This window comes from Vipera ursinii (genome assembly GCF_947247035.1).
Source record: "Vipera ursinii genome assembly, chromosome: 7".
In the NCBI taxonomy this organism is placed as follows: Eukaryota; Metazoa; Chordata; class Lepidosauria; order Squamata; family Viperidae; genus Vipera; species Vipera ursinii.
In genome coordinates this window covers 2,770,985-2,795,050 of record NC_139521.1, presented here as the reverse complement: position 1 = coordinate 2,795,050, position 24,066 = coordinate 2,770,985, and the positions used below count along the sequence as shown (strand labels likewise).

The 24,066-nt window shown below is 39.5% G+C and overlaps 1 protein-coding gene across 8 annotated transcripts in view; it reads left to right on the top strand.

Moving 5' to 3' along the window:
* The window catches only part of ATP8A1 (ATPase phospholipid transporting 8A1), a 78,039-nt gene that overhangs the window by 36,707 nt on the left and 17,266 nt on the right, over positions 1 to 24,066 (top strand). For all 8 annotated transcript variants that reach the window (XR_014493051.1, XR_014493052.1, XM_083367619.1 and 5 more), the window contains 17 exons: positions 290 to 367; positions 1,993 to 2,081; positions 3,342 to 3,386; positions 4,094 to 4,166; positions 5,846 to 5,951; positions 7,795 to 7,877; positions 8,001 to 8,050; positions 8,151 to 8,220; positions 11,102 to 11,186; positions 12,076 to 12,215; positions 13,706 to 13,844; positions 15,391 to 15,455; positions 17,202 to 17,374; positions 19,112 to 19,295; positions 19,398 to 19,508; positions 22,244 to 22,318; positions 22,416 to 22,538. Coding sequence is in view for 6 of the 8 variants with exons in the window: in XM_083367619.1 (XP_083223745.1) it covers positions 290 to 367; positions 1,993 to 2,081; positions 3,342 to 3,386; positions 4,094 to 4,166; positions 5,846 to 5,951; positions 7,795 to 7,877; positions 8,001 to 8,050; positions 8,151 to 8,220; positions 11,102 to 11,186; positions 12,076 to 12,215; positions 13,706 to 13,844; positions 15,391 to 15,455; positions 17,202 to 17,374; positions 19,112 to 19,295; positions 19,398 to 19,508; positions 22,244 to 22,318; positions 22,416 to 22,538 (1,689 nt within the window). In the remaining 2 variants the exon portion in view is untranslated. The remainder of the gene's footprint in view (positions 1 to 289; positions 368 to 1,992; positions 2,082 to 3,341; positions 3,387 to 4,093; positions 4,167 to 5,845; positions 5,952 to 7,794; positions 7,878 to 8,000; positions 8,051 to 8,150; positions 8,221 to 11,101; positions 11,187 to 12,075; positions 12,216 to 13,705; positions 13,845 to 15,390; positions 15,456 to 17,201; positions 17,375 to 19,111; positions 19,296 to 19,397; positions 19,509 to 22,243; positions 22,319 to 22,415; positions 22,539 to 24,066) is intronic.

The window sequence follows — 24,066 nt, the reverse complement described above, 5'->3', positions numbered from 1 at the left end:
CAACTAAACTTTTTAAGATACAAGCTTGGAAAGAGATGTTTATGCCTAATGCAAACTACAAAGATAGATAATGAATAGTCTAATGCACAGTCTCGGTGGAAGTCTTAACTCCTAGCCCTATATCTGGCTTTCTATCAGAATATCCTCAATATTCACACATTGAATAAAATTTTGACAAATGTTTAGTTATACCAAGTTCTTGCTTACGTTTTGCTCAAAACAGACTGCAGCGGAGCGTGTGCACAAATTAATACCCTTTTCAGCTTTTTTATTATTATTATTTTATTAGGATATTGACATGCATTATGAACTTACAGACACTGCTGCCATGGCACGTACATCCAATCTTAATGAAGAACTTGGCCAGGTATGTTTTTTTTTGGGGGGGGGTGGATTTCTGTTGTTTTATCAATAGGTAATTTTTTAGTTTAAATTCACACGGCCATCTCCTTTAACTGCTGTTTAATCTGATAAATGAATAAGTTGGTAGAATATAAATTCTCCCTGTCCTATGTTGGAATGGATTGTGTTTACATTTATCCCCCAAATGTGCCTGTGTAGATGCTGGCTCAGGAATTCTGGGAGTTGAAGTCCACAGATCATAAAGGGGTCATAGTTGTCCACCTCTGGCCTAGGGAATTATTCTCCAGACCGTGCCAGGGTCTAATGAGACTCATTCATATCAATGCCTTAATTCAACCACTGTTCTGAACAGCAGAGCATTTATAAAGAGTCCTACAGATCTGGCAAGGAAAAAAAATGGGCCTAGGGTGCCATTTTTTAGCAATGTCTCATCGCAGGAACCATTATTGACAAGATACAGTATCATAAATATTCTAACTCAGAAAGCAACACTTAATTAGTTTTCACCTCTGTATTTTTTAAAAAAACTTCAGTAAAATATTATTAAAAGAAAAAGAGTACCCAGAGATACATCAGCTTTAGGGACACTTCCCAAAAAGAAGATGGCATTTACTTAACAGCTGCCACTAGGTTTAATCTTATCCATGTAGAGAGAACATAAATCTCCAAATGATCGCTCTGGAGATCACAATATTCCTAACTTGTGGAGCTGGAAGTGGTGCCAAATTCTCAACTGACAGTTTAACAGTTCTGTTGTCTAAATCAGAGGTTCCCCAAGCTTTTGGGCACCAGGGACCGGTTCTGTGGGGAGAGGTTTTTTCGCGGACCGGAGGGAGCGTGCTTTTGTGTGCTGCCTGCATCCCGCTGATGGGGCTTTGCTTGTTTGTGCAGACCGATTTTTTTTTTTATCCCATTTATATCCCACCCTTCTCCGAAGACTCAGGGCGGCTTACAAGCTTAGCAGTAGCCTTCATTCTATGTATATGCCTGCTTATTAGGGCTTTCACACACACCCCCAAGCGGCATTATTACAAAGTCAGCTTATTGCCCCCAACAATCTGGGTCCTCATTTGACCTACCTCGGAAGGATGGAAGGCTGAGTCAACCTTGAGCCTGGTGGGACTCGAACCTGCACTAATTGCAGGCAGCTGGTGATACCTAAGGAGGCATTAGCCCACTGCTCCACCAAGGCTCTGTCATGCCACGACCCAGTACTGGCCCACGAACCAGGGGTTGGGGACCCCTGATCTAAAATCTACCCAATACTGGAAAGCTTTTTATTTTGTATATAAATGCAAGTAGAAAAATAGGGACCACTACGGTGGGAAGGTAACAGCGTTCCGTGCGCCTTTGGCGTCTAGTCATGCCGGCCACATGACCACGGAGACGTCCTCGGACAAACGCTGGCTCTTCGGCTATGAAACGGAGATGAGCACCGGCCCCTAGAGTCGGAAACGACTAGCACGCATGTGCGGGGGAACCTTTACCTTTTTTATATATATATATTGCTAGCATTTTCGGTACGTTGAATACTTTTTAAGAAATCCCATTATGTTACTACCACAGTGCTGTCATATTAACCTACACTTGATGAAACCTGTTAATGAACATTTGCCTTTTTTTTTAAAGGTCAAATACATCTTTTCAGACAAAACGGGCACCTTGACATGCAACGTTATGCAGTTTAAGAAGTGCACCATAGCAGGAATATCTTACGGGTGAGTTCTTTCCTGACGTCATTGCTCGGCACCCCTTTTTTAAAAAATAAAATAAAATTATAGAGTTGGACGTTTGCAACGTCCTTAAAATACTTTGGAGATGTCTTCAGGATCTTTTTAAGTTAAAAAACAAAAAACATGTCAAAGAGAATCCCTGTGTTTTTACACTTCAATCAGCTTCATCTTTTTACCCCTTGGAGTTTGAATGATCAAACTGGACATTTTACACGGATTTTTTTTTTTAACTTTAACTTTAGCAACCTCTCTGGCGCTCTTTTCCTGGGGGCCTGTGGATTTTCAGATTGTTAATTACCAAAAGTAAAGCTACTGAGGACTATGCTAAAATTCTTCGGGATGTGGAAGTTCAAAGGCAGTGCAAATCATTTGCTCCACCGAATTCCATCTATAAGAACGTGTGCGCATTTGGGTTTTCCAAAACCTACGATAGCGGTTGGAATGAAAATTTTTAGGGCTACAGACTGTGAAACATGTGGTCCTTCTCAGGGCTCCTTACAACCCTTACAACGGCCTGGCTGTGCCTTGTCCTCATGTTTAAAACTTCCTCCATCCCCACCATCCCTTCCTTTGCTGGCTGGAGGGATTCTGGGAGTTGAAGTCCACAAGCCTTAAAAGTGGCCAAGATTGGAGAAGACTGGTCCAGAGCTATTGGAGCCGAATGCTTGAGTTATTAAGGTAGACCAGGGGTGTCAAACTCAATTTCATTGAGGGCCGCATCAGCATTGTGGTTGCCCTCAAGGGGCCAGGTGGGTATGGCCAGGGTGGGCGTGGCCTACTAGGTGGGCGTGGCTAGAGTGCGTATGGCCTACTGGGTGGGCGTGGCCAGCTCTACATCGTTGGCATCAAGGGTGCCTATGGGGGCCTGGGCAGGAGTGGGACAGATCTGAGGGTCTCTGGCAGGAGGAGGGTCTCTGGGCCAGGGCCAAGGCAGAGGGGGCCGTTCCCTCACTGTTTCCAGGATGGCTTCGCGGGCCGCATGAAACCACTTCGCGGGCCGGATCCGACCCCCGGGCCTTGTGTTTGACATGTCTGAGGTAGACCATGCACTCCAGGTCCCTAATAAAGTAGGACTCCAAATAACACGGATCGCTTTTTAAAACCTGTGGTTGCAATTACATGAATTGTGTCACTAGATCACTTGTGATCCTTTTGCCTTAATTTGCTCTCGGATGAGCTGTCCAAACGTCAAGCCTTTCTTAACTATTTTTCAATGTTGTTCTGCCTCCTTTGCATTTCATACAGCCATTCTCCTGAATCGGATGATTTTGCCTGTACCTCGGAGGAGTGGTAAGGACTAATTTTTTTTTGCTGCTGCTGTTTCTTTTCTACTCACAATAATATATAAACATATATATTTATTAATATAAAATATTACTAACGTAGAAAGTAATCTTGAAACAGTATCTTCGGATAAACGTTTCACCTGTTGAGAAGTGGGATTTAAGCCGTCAGTTGCAAAAGTAATTTATTGCTCATCCATTTTCTTTAGACTAAGCTCTACTGAACGTTACTTCGCTCAACTATAAATAACCTGGTTTTTAAAATGTTCTTATTAGAATTATTAGAGTACTACGGTACAGTCTTACAGCATTATCGAAAATATCCATATACCTTTGTCAAAACTCAATCTCTAGGAAAACATTATTTGTTATCAGAGATTGGCTTTTGATTTTTAATCTGTGGGTGATAGGTCTGGTTTTGATGTTATTTATATGGGTAAATTAACTATTGTTTCATTCATTTCATTCAGTATATTTATCGTCATTTTGTGCTGAACCTAATTAAATACATTTTACTACATAGTTAATTGAACTATATGTGGATGAAGGATAATTACAATGTAAGAGGCCTCCTTAAGTACTAATTACAATCTTTTGTAACCATCACTTCAGAAAAGATGTAAGCAGAATCTACATGATTTATGCTCAGTAAAGCTGCGTTGTGTCTATCACAAATGCATGTAATGGTTTCACTTCTTTCACTTTTACTTTTAGGCAGACTTCACAAGCAAGGGAAGAAAAATCATTTAGCGACTCATCCTTACTGGAAAACCTGCAAAATAAACATGTACGATGCAGAAATACGGTGATGCAAAACAAATCATAACTTCAAAACTAACATAAAGTCCTTCGGGAAAGGGCGGTATATAAATGTAATTAAATAAATAAATAAATAAATAAAGTAGGGGGAGGAAGAGGTACTATGTACGTTCACCATCTTGAGTTACTTACAAAGTAATAAAGGCAGACCTCGGAGGTCTTCTAACCCAGAGGTCCCCAACCTACGGGCCGTACTCACCCCCACTCATGCTAGCGCCACTGCCGCGGCGCAAACGGCAGTGTGTGGCAAAAACCGGTGCGTCGCGCGTGCTCACTGCCCCATTTGTGTGCACCCGTGCACGTAAAATGCTTCCTCCTCCATTTCCCTCCGGTCCACCAATCAAGAAAGGTTGGAGACCCCTGTTCTAGTCCAACCCCCTACTCAAGCAGGAAACCCTAGACCATTCCAGACAAATGGCTGTCCAATCTTCTTAAAAAAACCTCCAGTCTTGGAGCACCCACAATTTCTGGAGGCAGGTTGTTCCACTGGCTAATTGTCCTCACTGTCAGGAAGTTTCTCCTTAGTTCTAGGTTGCTTCTCTTCTTGGTGAGTTTCCATCCGTTGCTTCTTGCCCTGCCTTCGGGTGCTTTGGGGAATAGCTTGACACCCCCCCCCCTCTTCTTTGTGGCAGCCTCTCAAAAATTGGAAGGCTGCTATCATGTCACCGCTGGTCCTTCTCTTCATTAAACCAGAGATGCCCAATTCCAGCAACCGTTCATCATATAGAGCCTTGGTGGAGCAGTAGGCTAATGCCTCCTTAAGTAACACCAGCTGCCTGCAATTAGTGCAGGTTCGAGTCCCACCAGGCTCAAGATTGACTCAGCCTTCCATCCTTCCGAGGTAGGTAAAATGAGGACCCAGATTGTTGGGGGCAATTAAGCTGACTTTGTAATAATGCCGCTTGGGGTGTGTGTGAAAGCCCTAATAAGCAGGCATATACATAGAATGAAGGCTACTGCTAAGCTTGTAAGCCGCCCTGAGTCTTCGGAGAAGGGCGGGATATAAACGGAATTAAAATAATAGAAAATAAAAAAATAATTTAGCCTCCACACCCTTTATCATCTTTGTTGCTCTCCTCGGCACTCTTTCTAGAGCCTCAACATTTATTTTTATTTTTTGGTATCGTGGTGACCAAAACTGTGAAATAATTTCTGATTATCAGAAGAGTTAACAATATTTATTTCCTCTTAAGGGCTTAACACAGTGCCATTTTGATTTGCATAAAAATAGGTCTGTAATTGCACCGGTCACCATTCTGACTCATAACTTTTTTTTTAATACTACTACCCCTTTTTTTCGGTTAAGCATATGCAAAGAAAAAGAAAATGCATAGCTTTTCTTTGTCGCTTTCATTTCCCCTGCCAGTTTGTTTCTGCTAGGTCAGGGGTAGGCAAGCTCGGCTCTTTTATGACTCATGGACTTCAACTCCCAGAATTCCTGAGTCTGACTCAGGAATTCTGGGAGTTGAAGTCCATGAGTCATAAAAGAGCCGAGCTTGCCTACCCATGTGCTGGGTGAATGAATGTTGTTTTTTTTAAAAAAAATGTTTTTATTTGTGTAGCTGTTTTTGCACCCGTTTGTCTGTATGTACAGTTTTTTAATTCTAGAATAAAGAACAATTCCTTCTACTGTGTTCTGGTTTTCAGCCAACTGCACCGATAATTTGTGAGTTTTTGACAATGATGGCAGTTTGTCATACAGCTGTCCCAGAAAGAGAGGATGATAGAATAGTGTATCAAGCATCGTCACCAGGTAAGGTTTATGCAGCAGTTCTTATCCTTTTCAACTATGTAAAGTTGAATTGTGTTAACATTCAGTTAACGTACTTAAAGATATATTCGCACCGAACAGATGGATCCGAAAGAGATTCAGTCGCAGTTTTGTTCCATACAATATTAATCTTGCGAACTCCCAAGCTTCCTCTTTCCCTTATGTATTCAAGATAGACAGGGATTAATATTTATATGTTATTTATATGTAAAGGTGTAGGTTTATACATATGTTGTATACAGCATGTTTAAATGTGTGTTGTATATGTGGACACTTTTGTGAGCAAGCAACAAAATTTCATTTTTAATGTGTGCCAATGTGCCCACAGTAAAAGATGACAATAAAGGTTATCCTATTTATCTATCTATCTATCTATCATCTATCTATCTCTGTATCTGCCTATCTGTCTGTCTGTCTGTCTGTCTATAATATATACATTCCTCTCTTATCCCCTCTTCTGTCTGTCTGTCTGTCTATCTATCTATCTATCTATCTATCTATCTCTGTATCTGCATCTGTCTATCTATCTATCTCTGTATCTACATCTGTCTATCTCTATCTATCTCTGTCTATAATATATACATTCCTCTCTTATCCCCTATCTATCTATCTATCTATCTATCTATCTATCTATCTATCTATCTATCTGCATCTACATCTATCTATCTATCTATCTATCTATCTATCTATCTATGTCTATAATATATACATTCCTCTCTTATCCCCTATCTATCTATCTATCGATCTCTGTATCTGCATCTACATCTATCTATCTATCTATCTATCTATCTATCTATCTATCTATCTATCTATCTATCTATCTATCTATGTCTATAATATATACATTCCTCTCTTATCCCCTTTTCTATCTATCTATCGATCTCTGTATCTGCATCTGTCTGTCTGTCTGTCTGTCTATCTATCTATCTATCTATCTGTCTATCTATCTACCTACCTATCTATTTATCTATCTTTGGAGTTCATCGTAAAAAGGATGCATTTCTAACTGTAGGCTGAACATTATCATCAGAAGCCAATATCTTTTGTTTCTTCACCTCCCTTTCTTTATACCTTTTTTGTTTTCCTTTTCTCTACTGTTGTCCCCTACTATTGGCTTTTGTATTTCCACATTTTATGTTATAAATGAATGAAACTAATTTTAAAAAAAGAGAAGGATTATGGATTGCTTGGGCTTTTAAAGGACGTTTTGGCTTACCACGCACCCAGGTCATGCCTCTAATAGGCTTTGTAGGATTTCCTCCTGCAACGCAATGTGAACAGAATGAATTAGTACCGGTTTAGTTCAACAGTGTGCTAGGATAACAATTTTTAACAAAAGGCTATAAAGGAAAAGGCCGGATCTTTTTTTAGCTGTACATTTTAACTGCACAAACATAAAAGTATATAGGGGCATTGCGATGCTTCCAAGCAGTTCTCGTACTGCTTATCAAAACCAGTAAATTCACTGATATTTTTGAAAAGGAAAAAAAAATGGAAGAAATGATAACAATTAGCAAGAAAACTGAAGCAGAAGTTCACGATCCTCTTTGATTCTCCCATCAAATTAAATAAACCAGAAAAGGCTATTATATAGGTAGAAGGCTTGTTTCGAAGCATTCTTAAATTATGAAATGTGCTTCTTTTTACTTTTGGAAAATGTGGCGGAAATCACATAGGGATGAAACGAAATTATCCGTGAATAAAATGAAGATTAAAAAAAAATCTAATTTCTGGTGGTCAAAACAAGTAAAAATATTGATTGTTTTTAGTTTTTTGTTCTTATCAATTTGTCAGTGAAATAATAATAGTGGACGGTTTATTACAGATGAAGGAGCCTTAGTCAGAGCAGCTAAGCAACTCCATTTTGTTTTTACTGGAAGAACACCAGACTCTGTCATTATAGAATCGGTAAGTAGATTAAATTAGCAAAACTGTAAAAGGCGTTATTTTCTCGGTTAAAAAAAATATATCAGAAATTAGAAACCCCTTTGAAATTTTAAATAATAACGTGTTGCTTTTTTCCTCCCCCAGATGGGTCAAGAAGAAAGATATGAATTGCTAAATGTGTTAGAATTTACAAGGTAATTAATTGCATAGGTCTTTTCATTGCCTTTTATTTTTAACGTCTTTTTGTTTTTTCTCAGTCCCTTAAAAATGTTCACAGTTTTTCAATTCTTCCAGTTCTAGAAAAAGAATGTCCGTGATTGTGCGCACGCCGTCGGGGAAATTAAGACTCTACTGCAAAGGAGCTGTGAGTTGTCGCCCCACTATCTATCTATCTATCTATCTATCTATCTATCTATTTCCAAGTGTAAATTTCTGAAACTTGACCGTCAAAAGATATTTCCTTGGGGAAGATTGTAAGGACCACTTCTTTAGTCCTGCCACTTCCTTCCATTCTTTTACATTTTTTCCAGAGCAATAAACACAGAAAAGTAGAATTTACATTTTGTAATGGCACAACTCTGCCCATAGGGTGAAGGGTTGGAGGTCTTTCTAGAAGCCATTGGGATCTACACCCACTAGTACTTTCTCTGCGATCACCTATACTCCAAAGGGCACCTCACTTTGCTATGCTGTCTTCTAACCCCAGTGTGTACATAAAAACCCATAATAGCCTTGTCTCCTGGCCCCTTATAGACCAGTGGTCTCCAACCCCCGGTCCGTGGACCGGTACCGAGCCACGGCATGCCAGCAACCGGTCCGCACAAACTAGCAAAGCCCCATCCGCGGGATGCAGGCAGCACACAAAAACACGCCCCCTCCGGTCTGCGGAAAAAAAACTCTCTCCACGGAACCAGTCCCTGGTGCCCAAGAGGTTGAAGAGGTCTGCTCTAAATTAAGGGTCCCCAACCCCTGGTCCATGGACCGGTACCGGGCTCCGGCAAGCAGCAACCGGTCCGCACAAACTAGCAAAGCCCCATCCGCGGGATGCAGGCAGCACACAAAACCAGGCCCCCTCCGGTCCGCGGAAAAAAAACTCTCCACGGAACCGGTCCCTGGTGTCCAAAAGGTTCTCACAATAGATCATGTGGCAGTCTAATAATTGTCATTTGGACCCCAGACTTGAAGAGATCCAGTTTCTCAAGTTGTCTTCACCAAATCTGTGCAATTCGTCTCCTAGGGCTCAGCGTAGGTCTCACATTTCCCCAAATTATCTTTTCTACTCCCATTGCTCTGCCTGTTTCCGCGACCTATTATTACATTAATGTCCCGGTTTGTTTGTTTTCCCCAGCCTCTATTCTTAAAAGGTAAAAGGTAAAGGTTCCCCTGCACACGCGTGCTAGTCGTTTCCGACTCTAGGGGCCGGTGCTCATCTCCGTTTCAAAGCCGAAGAGCCAGCGCTTGTCCGAGGACATCTCCGTGGTCATGTGGCCGGCATGACTAGACGCCAAAGGCGCACAGAACGCTGTTACCTTCCCACCGTAGTGGTCCCTATTTTTCTACTTGCATTTTTTACGTGCTTTCGAACTGCTAGGTTAGCAGAAGCTGGGACGAGTAGAACCATCTTAATTAGGATTTCCGTTTTGTCTTTCGGCACCTGCGCGCTTCCTCTTTGTTCTCACCCTCTCCCCCGGCGTCTTGTCTCATGGCACGTTGCTAAAAGAGACACGTTGCTTCTTTTTAAGCCGAGGAAGGTGTGTGGTTGTGGGTTGGATTTTGGGTTTGTTTTTTTTTTTTTGTTTTTTTTTTTCAGTTTTAAAGGGCGTCAGTGCCTTCTTACTGATGGAGAGAGGGGAACAATTGTCTGGTTTTTACCCTGCCTGCCTTGTTTGTTTGTTTAACACAGGGTGTCCAACCTTGGCAACTTTTAAGACTTGTGGACTTCAACTCCCAGAATTCCTGGTTTAACATATCCTTAGATCCCAGTTCAGGGCTGAGGAATTCCCCCAGGGTTGAGGAGAAGATCCTTAAACCATCAGAAAATTCCAGCTTTTTTCTTTTTTTTTCTTTTGGATAAGCTGGATAAGATCCTTGTGTGCCTAACTGCATCTTCTCCACGTACAGTCCCCTGCATTTGAAACACAACCGCCTTGTGTGTGTGTGTGTGTTTGTACACAAATCTAGCAATGTGGGGAAACGTAGTGAGAAAAAGCACTGGCCATCATCCCTGGTGTTTTTATTATTATTATTATTATTATTTTGCAGCACACAAATCTAACAATGGGGAAACGGGGATGAAGGTGTGAGCAGAAGCGCTGGCCATCATCCCTGGAAATTTTTTTATTATTATTATTTATTTATTTTGCTTTCTTGCATAAAACAAAATCAAATTTTACTCGAAAGAGATCAAATTTAAAAAAAACCTAAAAACCTTGTTTACTTTTAAATATCGACGCACAAATACTCAAAGTTAAGAAAAATATATAAATTCCAGAGGTGTGCAACTCCAGGGACAGCAACAACTGGTAAATTGGTGTGTTGTTTTGTTTTTTGTTTTTTTAAAAAAAAACTACACACAACTTAAAACTAATGGGAAATGGAATGTAATACTCCACACAGGCCACCAGATGGTGCTGCTCCATTACGTGATGCTCCTTTGAATACCAGCATTCAACTCTGATTTTATAGAGCTGAAAGAAAAATGCTGATTTTAAGCATAAAGCTTCAATTCACAGTCCAAAATACAGTCATTCAGACTTCTGCATTGTGCCCTGATTAATACAGAACTGAAAAGATGGGGGACAATTTTGTAATATTTATTTATTTGATGTAAATTTTACTTACTGCTGGGTTCGGGCGAACAACTCTTAAAAATAATCGCGATTTAACTAACGCACACACGTTTGTACATTCAGTTCATAGTTCACAATCCAGTAAAAATTGTAAAGGGTTGTTAACATACAGTATGGTTTTCAATCAATCTCTGCATTCACATAAAAATAAACAGGAGTTGTTTTTTTGCTACGTAGTGGTGATTTTTTTTAAAAATGAAAATAAAAAATAAACCTGTTTCCTTATGCTGAATTTCTTATGAAAAATGGGATGTGGGTTTTTAATTAAATAATAATTAACTGCAATACCATACCTTAAATAGAGTTTTGGCTATCGAGCTTGTTTTGCTTTTACTTTTTTTTTTTTCAACGCTCAACAAAATAGACTTTTGTTCAACACATTCATTATCACTACAGGACACAGTAATTTATGATCGTCTGGCTGAGAATTCAAGATACAAAGAAATTACCTTGAAACATTTAGAGCTATTTGCTACTGAAGGTGAGTATGGTGTTTCTGTTTAATTGTAAGAGCACACTGTAATAAATAATTGAGTAATAATAATAATAATAACGTAAATGAATGATGATTGACAATTACCGGTACTTTAAAATGTGACTTACTTTTTTTTTCAGCTAGTACAGTGCAGAATAGACATTTTATTTCTTTTTTTTTTTGAGCCCCCAATAAACACTGCCTGTAGCTTGATTAACTCTCATTTGTCAACAAGCAATTGAAAAGCGTGGGGAGACTGCAACTGTCATAAATACGAGTCAGTTTGCCAAGGGCAGGGGTGTCAAACTCACATTTCATTGAGGACCGCATCAGCATTGCGGTTGCCCTCAAGGGGCCGGGTGGGTATGGCCTGGGTAGGTGTGGCTAGAGTGCGTATGGCCTACTGGTTGGGCGTGGCCAGCTCTACATCGTTCGCATCAAGGGTGCCTATGGGGGCCCGGGCAGGAGTGGGACAGATCTGAGGGTCTCTGGCAGGAGGAGGGTCTCTGGGCCAGGGCCAAGGCAGTGGGGGCCATTCCCTCACTGTTTCCAGGATGGCTTTGCAGGCCACATGAAACCACTTCGCGGGCCGGATCCGGCCCCCGGGCCTTGTGTTTGACATGTCTGGCCAAGGGTCTACATGTTGATCCCATGACCTTGGGGATGCTGCAAAGGCCGTGAAAACAGGACTTCCTGTATTGCAGCTCTTGTGGCTGGTTTAAAGACTCGGAAAATTCAGACAGAATTTCTATTTCAGGATCCTAAGTCTGATTGCAAACTTGGGGTTGTGGGGGGGGGAGGAAAGAACTTTTTTTCCCCCCAATCTGCTCGAATCCAAAGTTCCAAACTCACAGAGAAGTAATAGTTGTGGGCCACGATGTGACTATTTCTGCAGGTTTGAGAACCCTCTGTTTCGCCGTGGCTGAGATTACGGAAAGCGATTATCAGGAGTGGCTGAGTGTGTATCAGAGAGCGGCCACGTCCATTCAAAACAGGGCCCTGAAACTTGAAGAGAGCTACGAACTCATCGAAAAAGTAAGCAGTCCGGGTTGCTTAAAACGTTCACACCCAGGGATAGGGCCTTTTCAGTGGGGGCGCCTGCCCTTTGGAACCAGCTGCCAGTGGAGCTTAGGACTGCCCCCGACCTCCGTTCATTCCGCCGGGACCTGAAGACCTGGCTCTTCGAGCTCTCTGGCCCAGGCTGAGAATTTTAATTTTAACTGGGGTTTTATTTGTTCAGGGACATATATAATTTTTTTAAACTGTTTTTAACTTTTGTATTTTGTGTTTTAATCACCCTGTAAACCGCCCTGAGTCCTTCGGGAAAGGGCGGTATATAAATATAATTAAATAAATAAATAAATAAATTTGATCGAGATTCGTGTTAACAGTCTGCAGATTTTATTATAAATCAACACGGTAGCTTAGAACCGGTTGGATAGCTTTTTTTTTTAAAGGGGGGGAGGTTACCCCATCTTTTGAGACTTGTCAATCGAAAGGCCTCTAACAGCTTAAAAGCAATTGACAAGAAGCTTCCGAATATGATTAAAAAAAGGAAGTTTGAGGATTTAAATTGTCGTTTAAAAGGCACCAAGCATAGTTGCAAGCAAGATGCTCAAAATCCAGGGAACACTGTCTTGCGTCATTGTCAAAAGGAGCAATGGTACAGGGCTTATTTCAGGGTTGTTGTTTTTTCTTACAAGAATTTTTTTTCTTGCAAGACAAAGACTTTATTTAGAAGGGAAAACATGGAATAGCCACCTCATTATTATACTAGAAATCTTCTGTTTGTAAGTGCCTTAGCGTAAGGTGTGCTTGCTGTAGTACCAGGTCCTAAATCTAAATTATATTTCTTTTATATATATATATATATAAAATTTTATTAATTATTTTTCTTTTAAAATAGAATTCAATAGTAATCATTCAACAAAACGTGTTGTCTGAGTATCTTATTCACTAATACAAATTTAATTCCTAATCCCTCCATTTTTTCTCTAACCACTGATAAAATAGGTCCCAAGTTTGAAAATGTTCTGTTACTTCTTTTTCTTTCAACCTTAAAGTAAGTCTGTCCATTTCCGCAGAGTCTCATTTTTTTTAAATTATTTCTTCTTCTGGTGGTGTTTCTTCATTCTTCCAGTATTGTGCAAATATAATTCTTGCCGCTGTTATCACATGTAAAATCGAATATGTACTTTGCTTGTCATGTTTTTCTGTTAAAAAAAAATTCAGGTTTATAGTCTGCGTGTTTCTCTTAACATTTTTTCCTAACCAAGTGTGAATTTTTGTCCAGTATCTCCTTGCTTTAACACATGTCTACTACATGTGATAATAAGTACCTGGTTTATGCTTAACATTTCCAACATTTCTCTGACAGATTTTCAAACATTTTTTGCTAATCTTGTTGGTGGCAAGGGCCATCTGTAGAACATTTTGTATAGGTTTTCTTTATATTTATATTATCATTATATTTCTTACTTGCTTTAAGAAAAGGAAGTTAATTCTCTCATGCCTTCTTTCCGAAGAATCTCCAGTTGCTTGGAGCAACAGCTATAGAAGATCGGCTACAGGATCAAGTGCCTGAAACCATTGAAACGCTAATGAAAGCAGATATCAAAATTTGGATTCTAACTGGAGACAAGCAAGAGACAGCTATTAACATTGGTAATATGTCAGTCGAGTTGGTAAACTTGAACGTATGCCTGTATTGAGAAAAAGATGCCTTTTCCCTTTGGGAATTATTCAGGCTATCCTTATATTTTTCTGATAACTAGAGGAAAGGAAGAATTGACTATATGAAATCAATTTGGGGTTAGTGGAAAAAATTGGTTATGTCCTGATATTCACATAGCTCCAGGAATCACAGAATGGAACATAGCATAGCAACACGGCAACGGCTAATATCTAAAAATTAAGATAAATCAATCATTAAATATATCCATCGGCTGTATTATATATCAGTAGTGGATATCATTTCTGAATATTGATCATGATTACATGTGTGTGTGTGTGTGTGTGTGTGTGTGTGTGTGTGTGTATATGTATATGTATATGTATATAAATACCCAGATATACGCCATACATTAAAAGAAAAGTGATCTCTTTTCCTTTTGTTCACTGCTTTTACCTATTCTTTAAGAAACGTAAAAGGGTTGAGATGGCTTATATGGGAAAAAACGGATTTAAATCTTTAAATGTAATTAACAGTTGAGAAAATCTTAACCAGCAAGAGTACTTTGAACTTTATGGGAGAAACAGATCTAATAAATCTAAATAAGGATATAAGATGAGGCAACCAGAATGATTAGACAGAAAAGAAATATATTGATGCGATCATTATTTCTAGGAATATTGGGAGGGGGAAATCATATATATAACTTATTTATCAAAATAATAAGAACTGTATTACCTGTAATACCATGATAGCAATGTGGCATATTTCTGTTTAATAACCCAAGGTCAAATGGATGTCACATAAAAGAATATTGACATTTCCAACGACGTGAGAAATTTTGTCAATCCTTGAGAATTACTATCTCTAATCCTGTGACCGACAAATGCCATCTGAATTCCATTTAACTCTAATCAATATAGAAAGGGATTGTGGTTAAACAACACACAAAACAGTGCGTTGAAAAGAGTTCTTTACACAATTTTATTTATTTATGGGCCCAGAAACAGTAAATTACTCTTGAGTCTTATCTTATTGACTTCAGCTTCTGACTCAACTTTCCCTCTTAAAAGAGATTATAGTTTAGCACAGGGGTGTCAAACTGCTGGCCCGCCGGCTGGATGCGTCATGCAGAAGCCACGCCCACCCCATTGCCGGCAATGGCAAAACTCCCGATAACGTTGTGTGATGTCACGAGTTTGACATGTCTCCTTACCATGTTTTTTTTCCATGTAAAGATGGCGAATATTAGATGAATAAGTTCTATAAAAGCAATGTTATTTTGTGCGTACTTTGTTTACCTGAAGTCAAATACAGTATCAACGTTCTAGTATTCCCTTTAAATATATATTCCCTCAAGCGGCCTTGAACCTTTATATAGTAATTTAATCCTGGTTACTTTATCCAGGCCACATTTATTCTTGCATTTTAGCGTCTCAGTGTTAGGAGTCGCATTTATATCTTTACGTATGTGCAATTACAGCTTTTAAAAACCCTAACACAACAGCGTACTTTTTTTAAATTTTTTTTTCCTAATAGGACATTCGTGTAAACTCTTGAAAAAGAACATGGGGCTAATTGTCATAAATGAAGGCTCCCTTGATGTAAGTACAGCCTAACATTTGAATTATGGCCACATTGATTTGTGCTTAGATTGCAAGCCGCCCTGAGTCTTCGGAGAAGGGCGGGATATAAATAGGATTAAAAATAAATAAATAAGCTAGTTTAAAGAATAGATGCGGATTAATGGTTTATTTCAGCTACGGTTTGTTCTCCAAGCTCATTTCAAGATAGTTCCTGAACGTTTCGTTACCAGATTAGGTAACGTCATCCGCAGGACGTGTCCTTGCCCTCTTCTCCATTAGCTCTTACAAAACGTCTTGTGTGCCTGTGTGGCCGTGCAATTGGTTGTTCGTTCGGAAGTATATTGGGATTCCGAGCAGCTGATTGGTTCTCCTGTTGATTGGCAGTTTGAAGGTCCGGTATCTCACACGGATCTGGATCGACGTGCTTGTTAATTGCTCCTTTGGTGGAATAAATTCACCCGTGTGGTGGGCGTTGGCGTGCCTTGCCCCTCTCCAATCGAATTGGTGTGGTTTATCATCAATGCGGTTTATGATCCTGGATTTTGGGTCGTGCCGTTTAACTGCTAGTTGACGTTGATGAACCCTTCTTTTCAATTGCCTTCCTGTTTGCCTCGCATGGAACCGGGTTGCAGTTGATTTTGTATGCGGTGTTGCTGTTGTCTCCCTTCTGTATTTTCTCCTTCTGCGTGTCAATGTGGGTTTGTGAGCCGTCATTATTCCTAGGGGCTGCAGTATTCTGGCAGCCATTTTTGAGTCTCCTTTGGTGCACGGCAGGACCCAGACCAATTAATTAAATTAAATAGGAACCTGGTTATGCAAGCATGGGTTAAGGTTCGTATAAGAAGGATCACCACTCCTCTATTTGCCAGGTGAAATCCTTTTTTTGCTTTTCCCAGACACGTTTAATCGCCAGCTAAGCCGGATTTTACTTTGTGGCAGCTGTATTTTTTTCCTGCTTTCAATTGGTTCTGATTTTGGTACCTGCTTTGTTCCAAGAGTATTTTTAATTCTCCTTTTAATTCCCTTGATAATTGCATCGATGAAGCTATATTGTTGTTCTTAGCTGCGAAGTTGTGTCCAACCCCTCGCGTCCCCATGGACAACGTTCCTCCAGGCCTTCCTGTCCTCTACCATCTTCTGGAGTCCATTTAAGCTCACGCCTCCTGCTTCAGTGACTCCATCCAGCCACCTCATTCTCTGTTGTCCCCTTCTTCTATTGCCTTCAACCTTTCCCAGCATGAGGCTCTTCTCCAGTGAGTCCCTCCTTCTCATTAGGTGGCCAATGAGATATAGATATAGATAGATACAGATATAGATATATAGATATAGATATGTTGTTGTTAGCTGCAAAGTCGTGTCCGACCCATCGCGACCCCATGGACCACGTTCCGCCAGGCCTTCCTGTCCTCTACCATCTTCTGGAGTCCATTTAGGCTCACGCCTCCTGCTTCAGTGACTCCATCCAGCCACCTCATTCTCTGTCGTCCCATTCTTCTCTTGCCCTCAACCTTTCCCAGCATTAGGTTCTTCCCCAGTGAGTCCTTCCTTCTCATTAGGTGGCCAAAGGATTTGAGTTTGCACTTCAGGATCTGGCCTTCTAAAGAGCAGTCGGGGTTGATCTCCTCTAGGACCGACCCGTTTGATCGCCTTGCAGTCCAAGGGACTCGCTGTATAGAAAACTTTAACAATAAATGCCTTAATCCAGGAAGAACGGTAAGAGCAACAAACGGAGGCAACGCGGGTACTTATTGTGGTATTTTACAGGCAACAAGAGAGACTTTGAGCCATCACTGCAGCACTCTGGGCAATGCTTTGAGGAAGGAGAACGATTTTGCACTCATCGTCGATGGGAAAACATTAAAGTACGCTTTGACCTTTGGCGTCAGGCAATATTTCTTGGACCTGGCTCTGTCCTGCAAAGCTGTCATTTGTTGCAGGTAAAAACCTTCCTTTCACTCTGCGCGTGTAATTTCAGGTAGCGCTCCTCCGAAATATTTTTAGTCTCATCTAGTTGAATTTACAGTAAAGTTGCCAAAGCTTATGGGAACTGTCCAATCATGTCTGTGCTAGTGTTGGGCTGCTGTCTCCAGAGACAAAAAAAATAAAGTGGTATTTTAATTAGAATTAGCGTTGGTTTTTTTGTTCAGTACTTAGCTGGCACAGAGCCACGATCCTTCCCCTTCTCCATCTGGACTGAGACCCCCACAGAGGCAATCCTAAACTTTGGTTTAGCAATCGTTCAAAATTACAACGGCACTGGGGGAAAAAATGACTTATGACCATTTTTCACAGTTGTGACCGTTGCAGCCTCCCCAGGGTCACGTGGTCGAACTCTGGACACTTGGCAACTGACTCATATTTATAACGGTCGCAGCGCCGCCGCCCTCCCCCCTCCCGGGGTCACACGATTCCCCTTTTGCGACTTTCCGACAAGCAAACGCAATGGGGGAAGCCAGATTTCACCTAACAACCAGGTTACTAATTTAGCAACTGCAGTGATTCCCTTAGCAACTGTGGCAAGGAGGTTCCCTAAAATGGGGCAAAACTCACTTAACAATTGTCTCATTTACCAGCGGAAATTTTGCCAATGATTGTTAAGTGGAAGACTTTGTGTATTCGTTGCTATTTACGGAAACGAAATATAAAAATAAAACACCCGCAGGAAGGAAGGAAGCACCAGCCCTCCGTGATTGAAAATCCTCTCGCCTTGACACCTTCTCACCTTCTTGCCCAAATTTCCCATCAAAACTTATTCATCTGTTTAAAAATAATTTATTGGAGGGAGTTGACAAGAAAAGTTAGCTTTGACATCCAACAATTTCCCCCATGCCGTTTCGTACCCTTTCTGTGATAAAGACTGGCATTGAATGCCTGAGGGTGATTAAAGTTTATTATCGCTAGCAATAGCAGCCCCATTTTAATGGCGGCACGTTGGGGTAAAAACTGACACCAGCCAGAGCGTAAAAATGAATTTTAAGTCATGCAAGATCGGAAGATGTGGGGAGACCTGGCCCATAAAATTGCCCAAGAGTTGGACGCAACCGCATGGATAACAGCAGCAGTGGCAGCATGTCGAGGAAGATAAAATTATCGCCGATGCCACAATTACTACACGGAAGTAAAATTATTTATTTTAGATAGGAGCTAATGGCCTCTTAGCATTTCATACTTAAGAAATATAAAGTTGCATAAATAACAAAATTCTGTATACCGTATTAAGGTGGAGCAGTGGGCTAATGCCTCCTTAAGTAACACCAGCTGCCTGCAATTAGTGCAGGTTTGAGTCCCACCAGGCTCAAGGTTGACTCAGCCTTCCATCCTTCCGAGGTAGGTAAAATGAGGACCCAGATTGTTGGGGGCAATTAAGCTGACTTTGTAATAATGCTGCTTGGGGTGTGTGTGAAAGCCCTAATAAGCAAGCATATACATAGAACGAAGGCTACTGCTAAGCTTGTAAGCCGCCCTGAGTCTTCGGAGAAGGGCGGGATATAAATGGAATAAAAATAAATAAATAAATAAATAAATTATTTATGCCTTATTATATTTATTTACTTCTTTAGTAACACCTGCCTTTTTCTCATCTGTGGTCCAGGAATGTGTCTGTGTATGTGTGTCTGTGTGTTTGTATGTATATGTATATTACCAATAATATTGTTTGTCCTTTTTTTTCCTAGAGTTTCACCTCTGCAGAAATCTGACATTGTAGAAATGGTTAAAAAACAGGTAAAGGTGGTGACATTGGCCATTGGTGATGGAGCCAATGATGTCAGCATGATACAGACAGCCCACGTCGGTGTTGGCATTAGTGGGAACGAAGGCCTCCAGGCTGCTAATTCTTCAGATTATTCCATAGCTCAGGTGGGGTCTTCCGCTGGTTGAGAACATTAAAACCATTACAGTATGTGATTGTAAGCGTCCACGGCTTAAAGCCTGCATGTCTTCTTTCCTTTTTGTTTGTAGTTCAAGTACTTGCAAAATTTACTTCTGGTCCACGGCGCCTGGAACTACAGCAGAATTGCTAAATGCATTTTGTATTGCTTCTACAAGAATATTGTCCTTTATATCATTGAGGTAAGAATGGGCTTACATCAGGGAAAAGAAGAAAAAAAACATCTCAAATCTTTTTTTTTTCCCCTTAAATCTTGACTGAAAGGTGTGGTGTTGCCATTTAAAACATTTCTTCCTATTTTGGTTTTTGAAACAAAATGCAGGGAGAAATCGGCTTCCTTTAGGTTTGTTAGCTGCACGACGTGACTTAATACGAATTAAAGCAAAGCCAGGGAATAAATATAATCATTTTTTTAAAAAATTGGTTATTTCAGCAAGAATTACTCAGAAGCATACACCCTAAAATATTTAATCTCTTAAAATCTCTTTTAAAATGTCTGCTTCTCATTTGTTTAAATGACTTAAAGCAAACGGCAAGTATCCGTTGATAAATTACATCCAGTTCTATTTTCTGGTTTCCTGAGCGATCTACAGTCTTGGTTTTGTTCAACGTCTTTCGAACGACCATAATCCTAGGACCGAGAATTACAACATCCCGAAGGTCACAAAATGTTACCCAAAACATGAAATCGACGTATTTTCAATCATCCACGGAACCTCCTTTTTCTGTAGTTACTTCTCCATTTCTAGAATTTTCTCCCTTTTGTGTGTGTGTCTCTGTGTGTGTGTGTGTGTGTGTGTTTTAATCCCACTTCTGGTATCATGGTTAAGGGCACGTTATTGGCTAAAACATTTTGCATTTGGCACGTATTTAATTTAGGCTGAGGGGTCAACCTTCTTCCCCTGAACACTTTCCTTAGGAAATAAAAAGGTTCTCTACATTGCCCACAACATTTCTCTTCTCTGCTTGGATTTTACGTTCTGGTTTCTCCCCCCCACCCCCCCAACTAAAATAAATCTTAATTTAATTAAGCAACAGGACGTCAGTAGCTTAGTAACTCTTGTGGCCCTCACCTTAGAATTCTAACTTTTCAGCGCATTTTGCTTCTGACAAGGAAAGACTTTGACGTGCCCTGAAAGGTTTCGAACGTCCCGAAGTGGCCTGCCAATCACTTAACCTACATTCAACTTCTGCAGCTCATGCAGTGGTTAATAGTTTATGTCAACAGCAAATGAAGAAATGAATGGACGGAATATGCATGTCTGTAGCAAGGACAACTGCCTCTCTGAACCTCATTTCATTGTTCAAGCGTGAGAGCAGGCAACTGACCGAGGATCTTATACTCCCAGTTGCGATGCCAGAACCTAGGAAAATCTGTGTGGCTATTTATTTCTGCCCCAACACACATACACACACACAACACTCTCTCTCTCTCTCTCTCTCTCTCTCTCTCTCTCTCTCTCTCTCTCTCTCTCTCTCTCTCTCTCTCTCTCTCTCTCTCTCTCTCTCTCTCTCCTCTCTCTCTCTCTTTTTGTCCTCTTGGAATTTTGAAAACATCTCGACCCATGCATTTAACTTAAATAAGTGGTGTGTGTCCAGTTAGGCTTTATATTTCCATGAAATCGCATTAAATTCTACTACGAACATTAATTAATTAATATTACCTGAAATGCTGAAGGTAATTGCTTATATTTCAGGATTCGTGTGCGCATAGCAGGTGTTCATAGAGTTTTGCTTAAATGTTTTATACCTTGTTAAGGATGCTTATGTGGACTACGAATTCTTTGGTTAAGTACCTGATCAAAGTTAAACCTGTAGATGTGTGGCTTTTTTTTAGTGTACTTGCTGCTTTGGCTGACATTAGCAGCCTTAATCCGTAATCCTAGCAGCTGGGAAAGGTTGGTTGTGCCTTTGATTAAAGTCAAATCGATGCTTCCCAATATCTATTAAATTATAGCAGCTTTCTTTATGTTAATTGCTACGTGAGAGATTGCTTACAGGCAATTTTCTCTCCTTTCCCTCTAATTATTAGATATCAGTTAATGATCTATTTGGAATTCGGTTGCTGAAAGCAAAGCCTATAATTTGTATTTCAAACATTAGCTCAGTATTATTTTTGTTGTGTCTACAGAATCCCTGTTACTTCTTTAAAGAAAAATCCGGAAAAAAAGAGCCTTGTAAAAAAAACATTGCTTTGTGCACTGTAAGGTGGCATAGTTACCAAAACATTAATCCTAGGCAGTTAATTTAATTTACATATAATTTTGCAGATACTCGGATGGTTGATGAGTATTTTGCACTTTCCATTGTGAACCTTCAGATATGGGGGAAAAATTTTTTAACAGTCTTGCTGAGAAAGGCATTAAATTCAGATAATATTATTTTGGGATATTTTTTTAATCCGTTAGTAATTAGAATTAATCAGTTGATTTAACATCTGTAAGGATGGGAATGAATGTGCTCAGTTACCTATAAAAGTTAAATAGATATCATTGTCTTCTTTATTATCTTTCCTATGACAAAAAGTTTATGTTGTTGCTGTTGTGAACATACTTGGTTAGCAAATATTAGTCATTCCAGTACTTCAGATTGGAAGTACAGTTGGAAAAAAATGTTCCTTATAAATGATTTCATCAAGAAGGTATATTTCAAATTGAGATGGTATCATGCACAGAGATAATGTGGAACCAAAATAATCTGCGTAAAACATTGTGTCAGAGACAGATATCATGAAGGATTTGACCTTAATCAGAATTGATTTAAAGCAATTTTTTTTAATTATAGGATGGAGATTCTTCACACGTTCATTACCTTGTCTGCCATTAAAATTTCCCCCATTTTTAAAATAACGATTGATTCAAGAAATGATGCCCTTGAATCCATAAAACTGATACGATGTTTAAACTCTATTCTTCAGATATGGTTTGCATTTGTTAACGGATTTTCTGGACAGATCCTGTTTGAAAGATGGTGCATAGGACTTTATAATGTGGTAAGTTTTTGTAATTAATTACCTTGACAGCGCTAACGGTTAAAACAGGTTGAATGTTCATGACGAATTTTTTTCCTATATTTGGTTTGCACATTAGATGTTTACGGCCATGCCTCCATTGACGCTCGGAATATTTGAGAGATCCTGTCACAAAGAAAATATGCTAAAATACCCTGAGTTATACAAGACTTCCCAAAACGCTCTGGATTTCAATTCAAAGGTAGTTGGAAATCACTTCTAATTATTTCACGCACACCTGTTTGATTTTATTTTACAGCAATGGGATTAAAATCATTTAAATGTAAGTTTGAGGATGGTGGTCCCTTATATCTCAGTAAGCTCCAGTAACAATAAAATCCAATCCTGTCTTGTCTTCTGGTTTTTTTTTTTTTGAGCTAGCTAGTTTTCCAGAGAAAAGCTGTTCATGAATATGCATAAAATTTTCAGAGAGGGATTTAATGCGGTTTAAAAAGGAGTGGAAAGGACTTTGAGCAAACAAATCAATCATTCATGTGTATGGGAGTGTTTCTTGTTTTTGCTTGTTTGCTGAGACGTTTGGGGCTTCACGCGAACTATGAATTTTTCATATTATGAGTAAATAAATAATAAATAGTTTTCAAATTATTTATCCTGGTCCTTTAAAAACTTTTTTAAAAGCACGATTGGATAATAGATAGGCAATTTCCAAGTACTGATGTACTAGTTAGGGCTTTAAGGGTAATTATAATCTGAAATCTGAATCCGAGAGTGTATATTTTGCCAATTCAATTGTATAACCCAGTTAGTGTGATTTTTTTGTATCGTAACATACACAACCAAGTGAAATCTTGACTGCAGATTCTTAGCTGGTGTGGACCTTCATTTCCATTGTTATTATATTGTTTTTCTACATACAATTCTCTTCAGTAGGTATAAGTAAACGACACAAATACATGTAGAACACTTAAATGTGGACTAATGGTGATTTTATTAACACCAAATTAATTAACATAATTATACAGGTCATGTTTTAAACTAATGTGGCTGATGTTTTATTTGTTTCTATTTCAACACCACTTATTTATAGCACTTTAAGACTTTAAATAGCTCAAATGTCCTGAGTTTCTTAAATGCTTCGTCCATTTTTTTTTTCTTTACATTCCTTTTCTGTGTAAATACAAATTACAGTATAAATAATTGTGTAGAATGCAAGTGAAGTGATTATATTTGTGTGCAGTGTCCTGTTTAGTTTCGTTTTGCACAGTTGTGAATGTAGTCAAATTGCCATGAACCACTCAGTTGTAGATGTTTTCATTATATTTTATATTTTAGAAACTGCTCTGGCCTGTACCTTTTATTGTTTTTCATTTTAAACAGGTTTTACAATTTCAAATGGTCTGTAAAGAGAGACATTTTTTGTTTGATAGTGGAAGATTGAGAATTTTTATTTCCCTATATTATGATGCACAGGTTCGTTGTGATCAAAAGGGTCAAAGTTCAGGGGCCATGAAGAGAGGTTAAAGGATTAACATGGGACAATAAGTATTCACCATAAAAATGAAAAAGCCGTCCTAATTTTCTTGCCCCCTCCGACCTCAGCTTTTTCTCAAATAATATTCTTTGGTCAATGACACAGCAAGGAGAGGTTAATGAGTAACACCCAAGTTCAAATATGCAAAGTATTGTGGCATAAATTAGATGGTAAAACCTTAGCCAGTTAGATAATATTACAAAGATGTTACAGGCAGGATAGAAAATTTTTTGAGGCA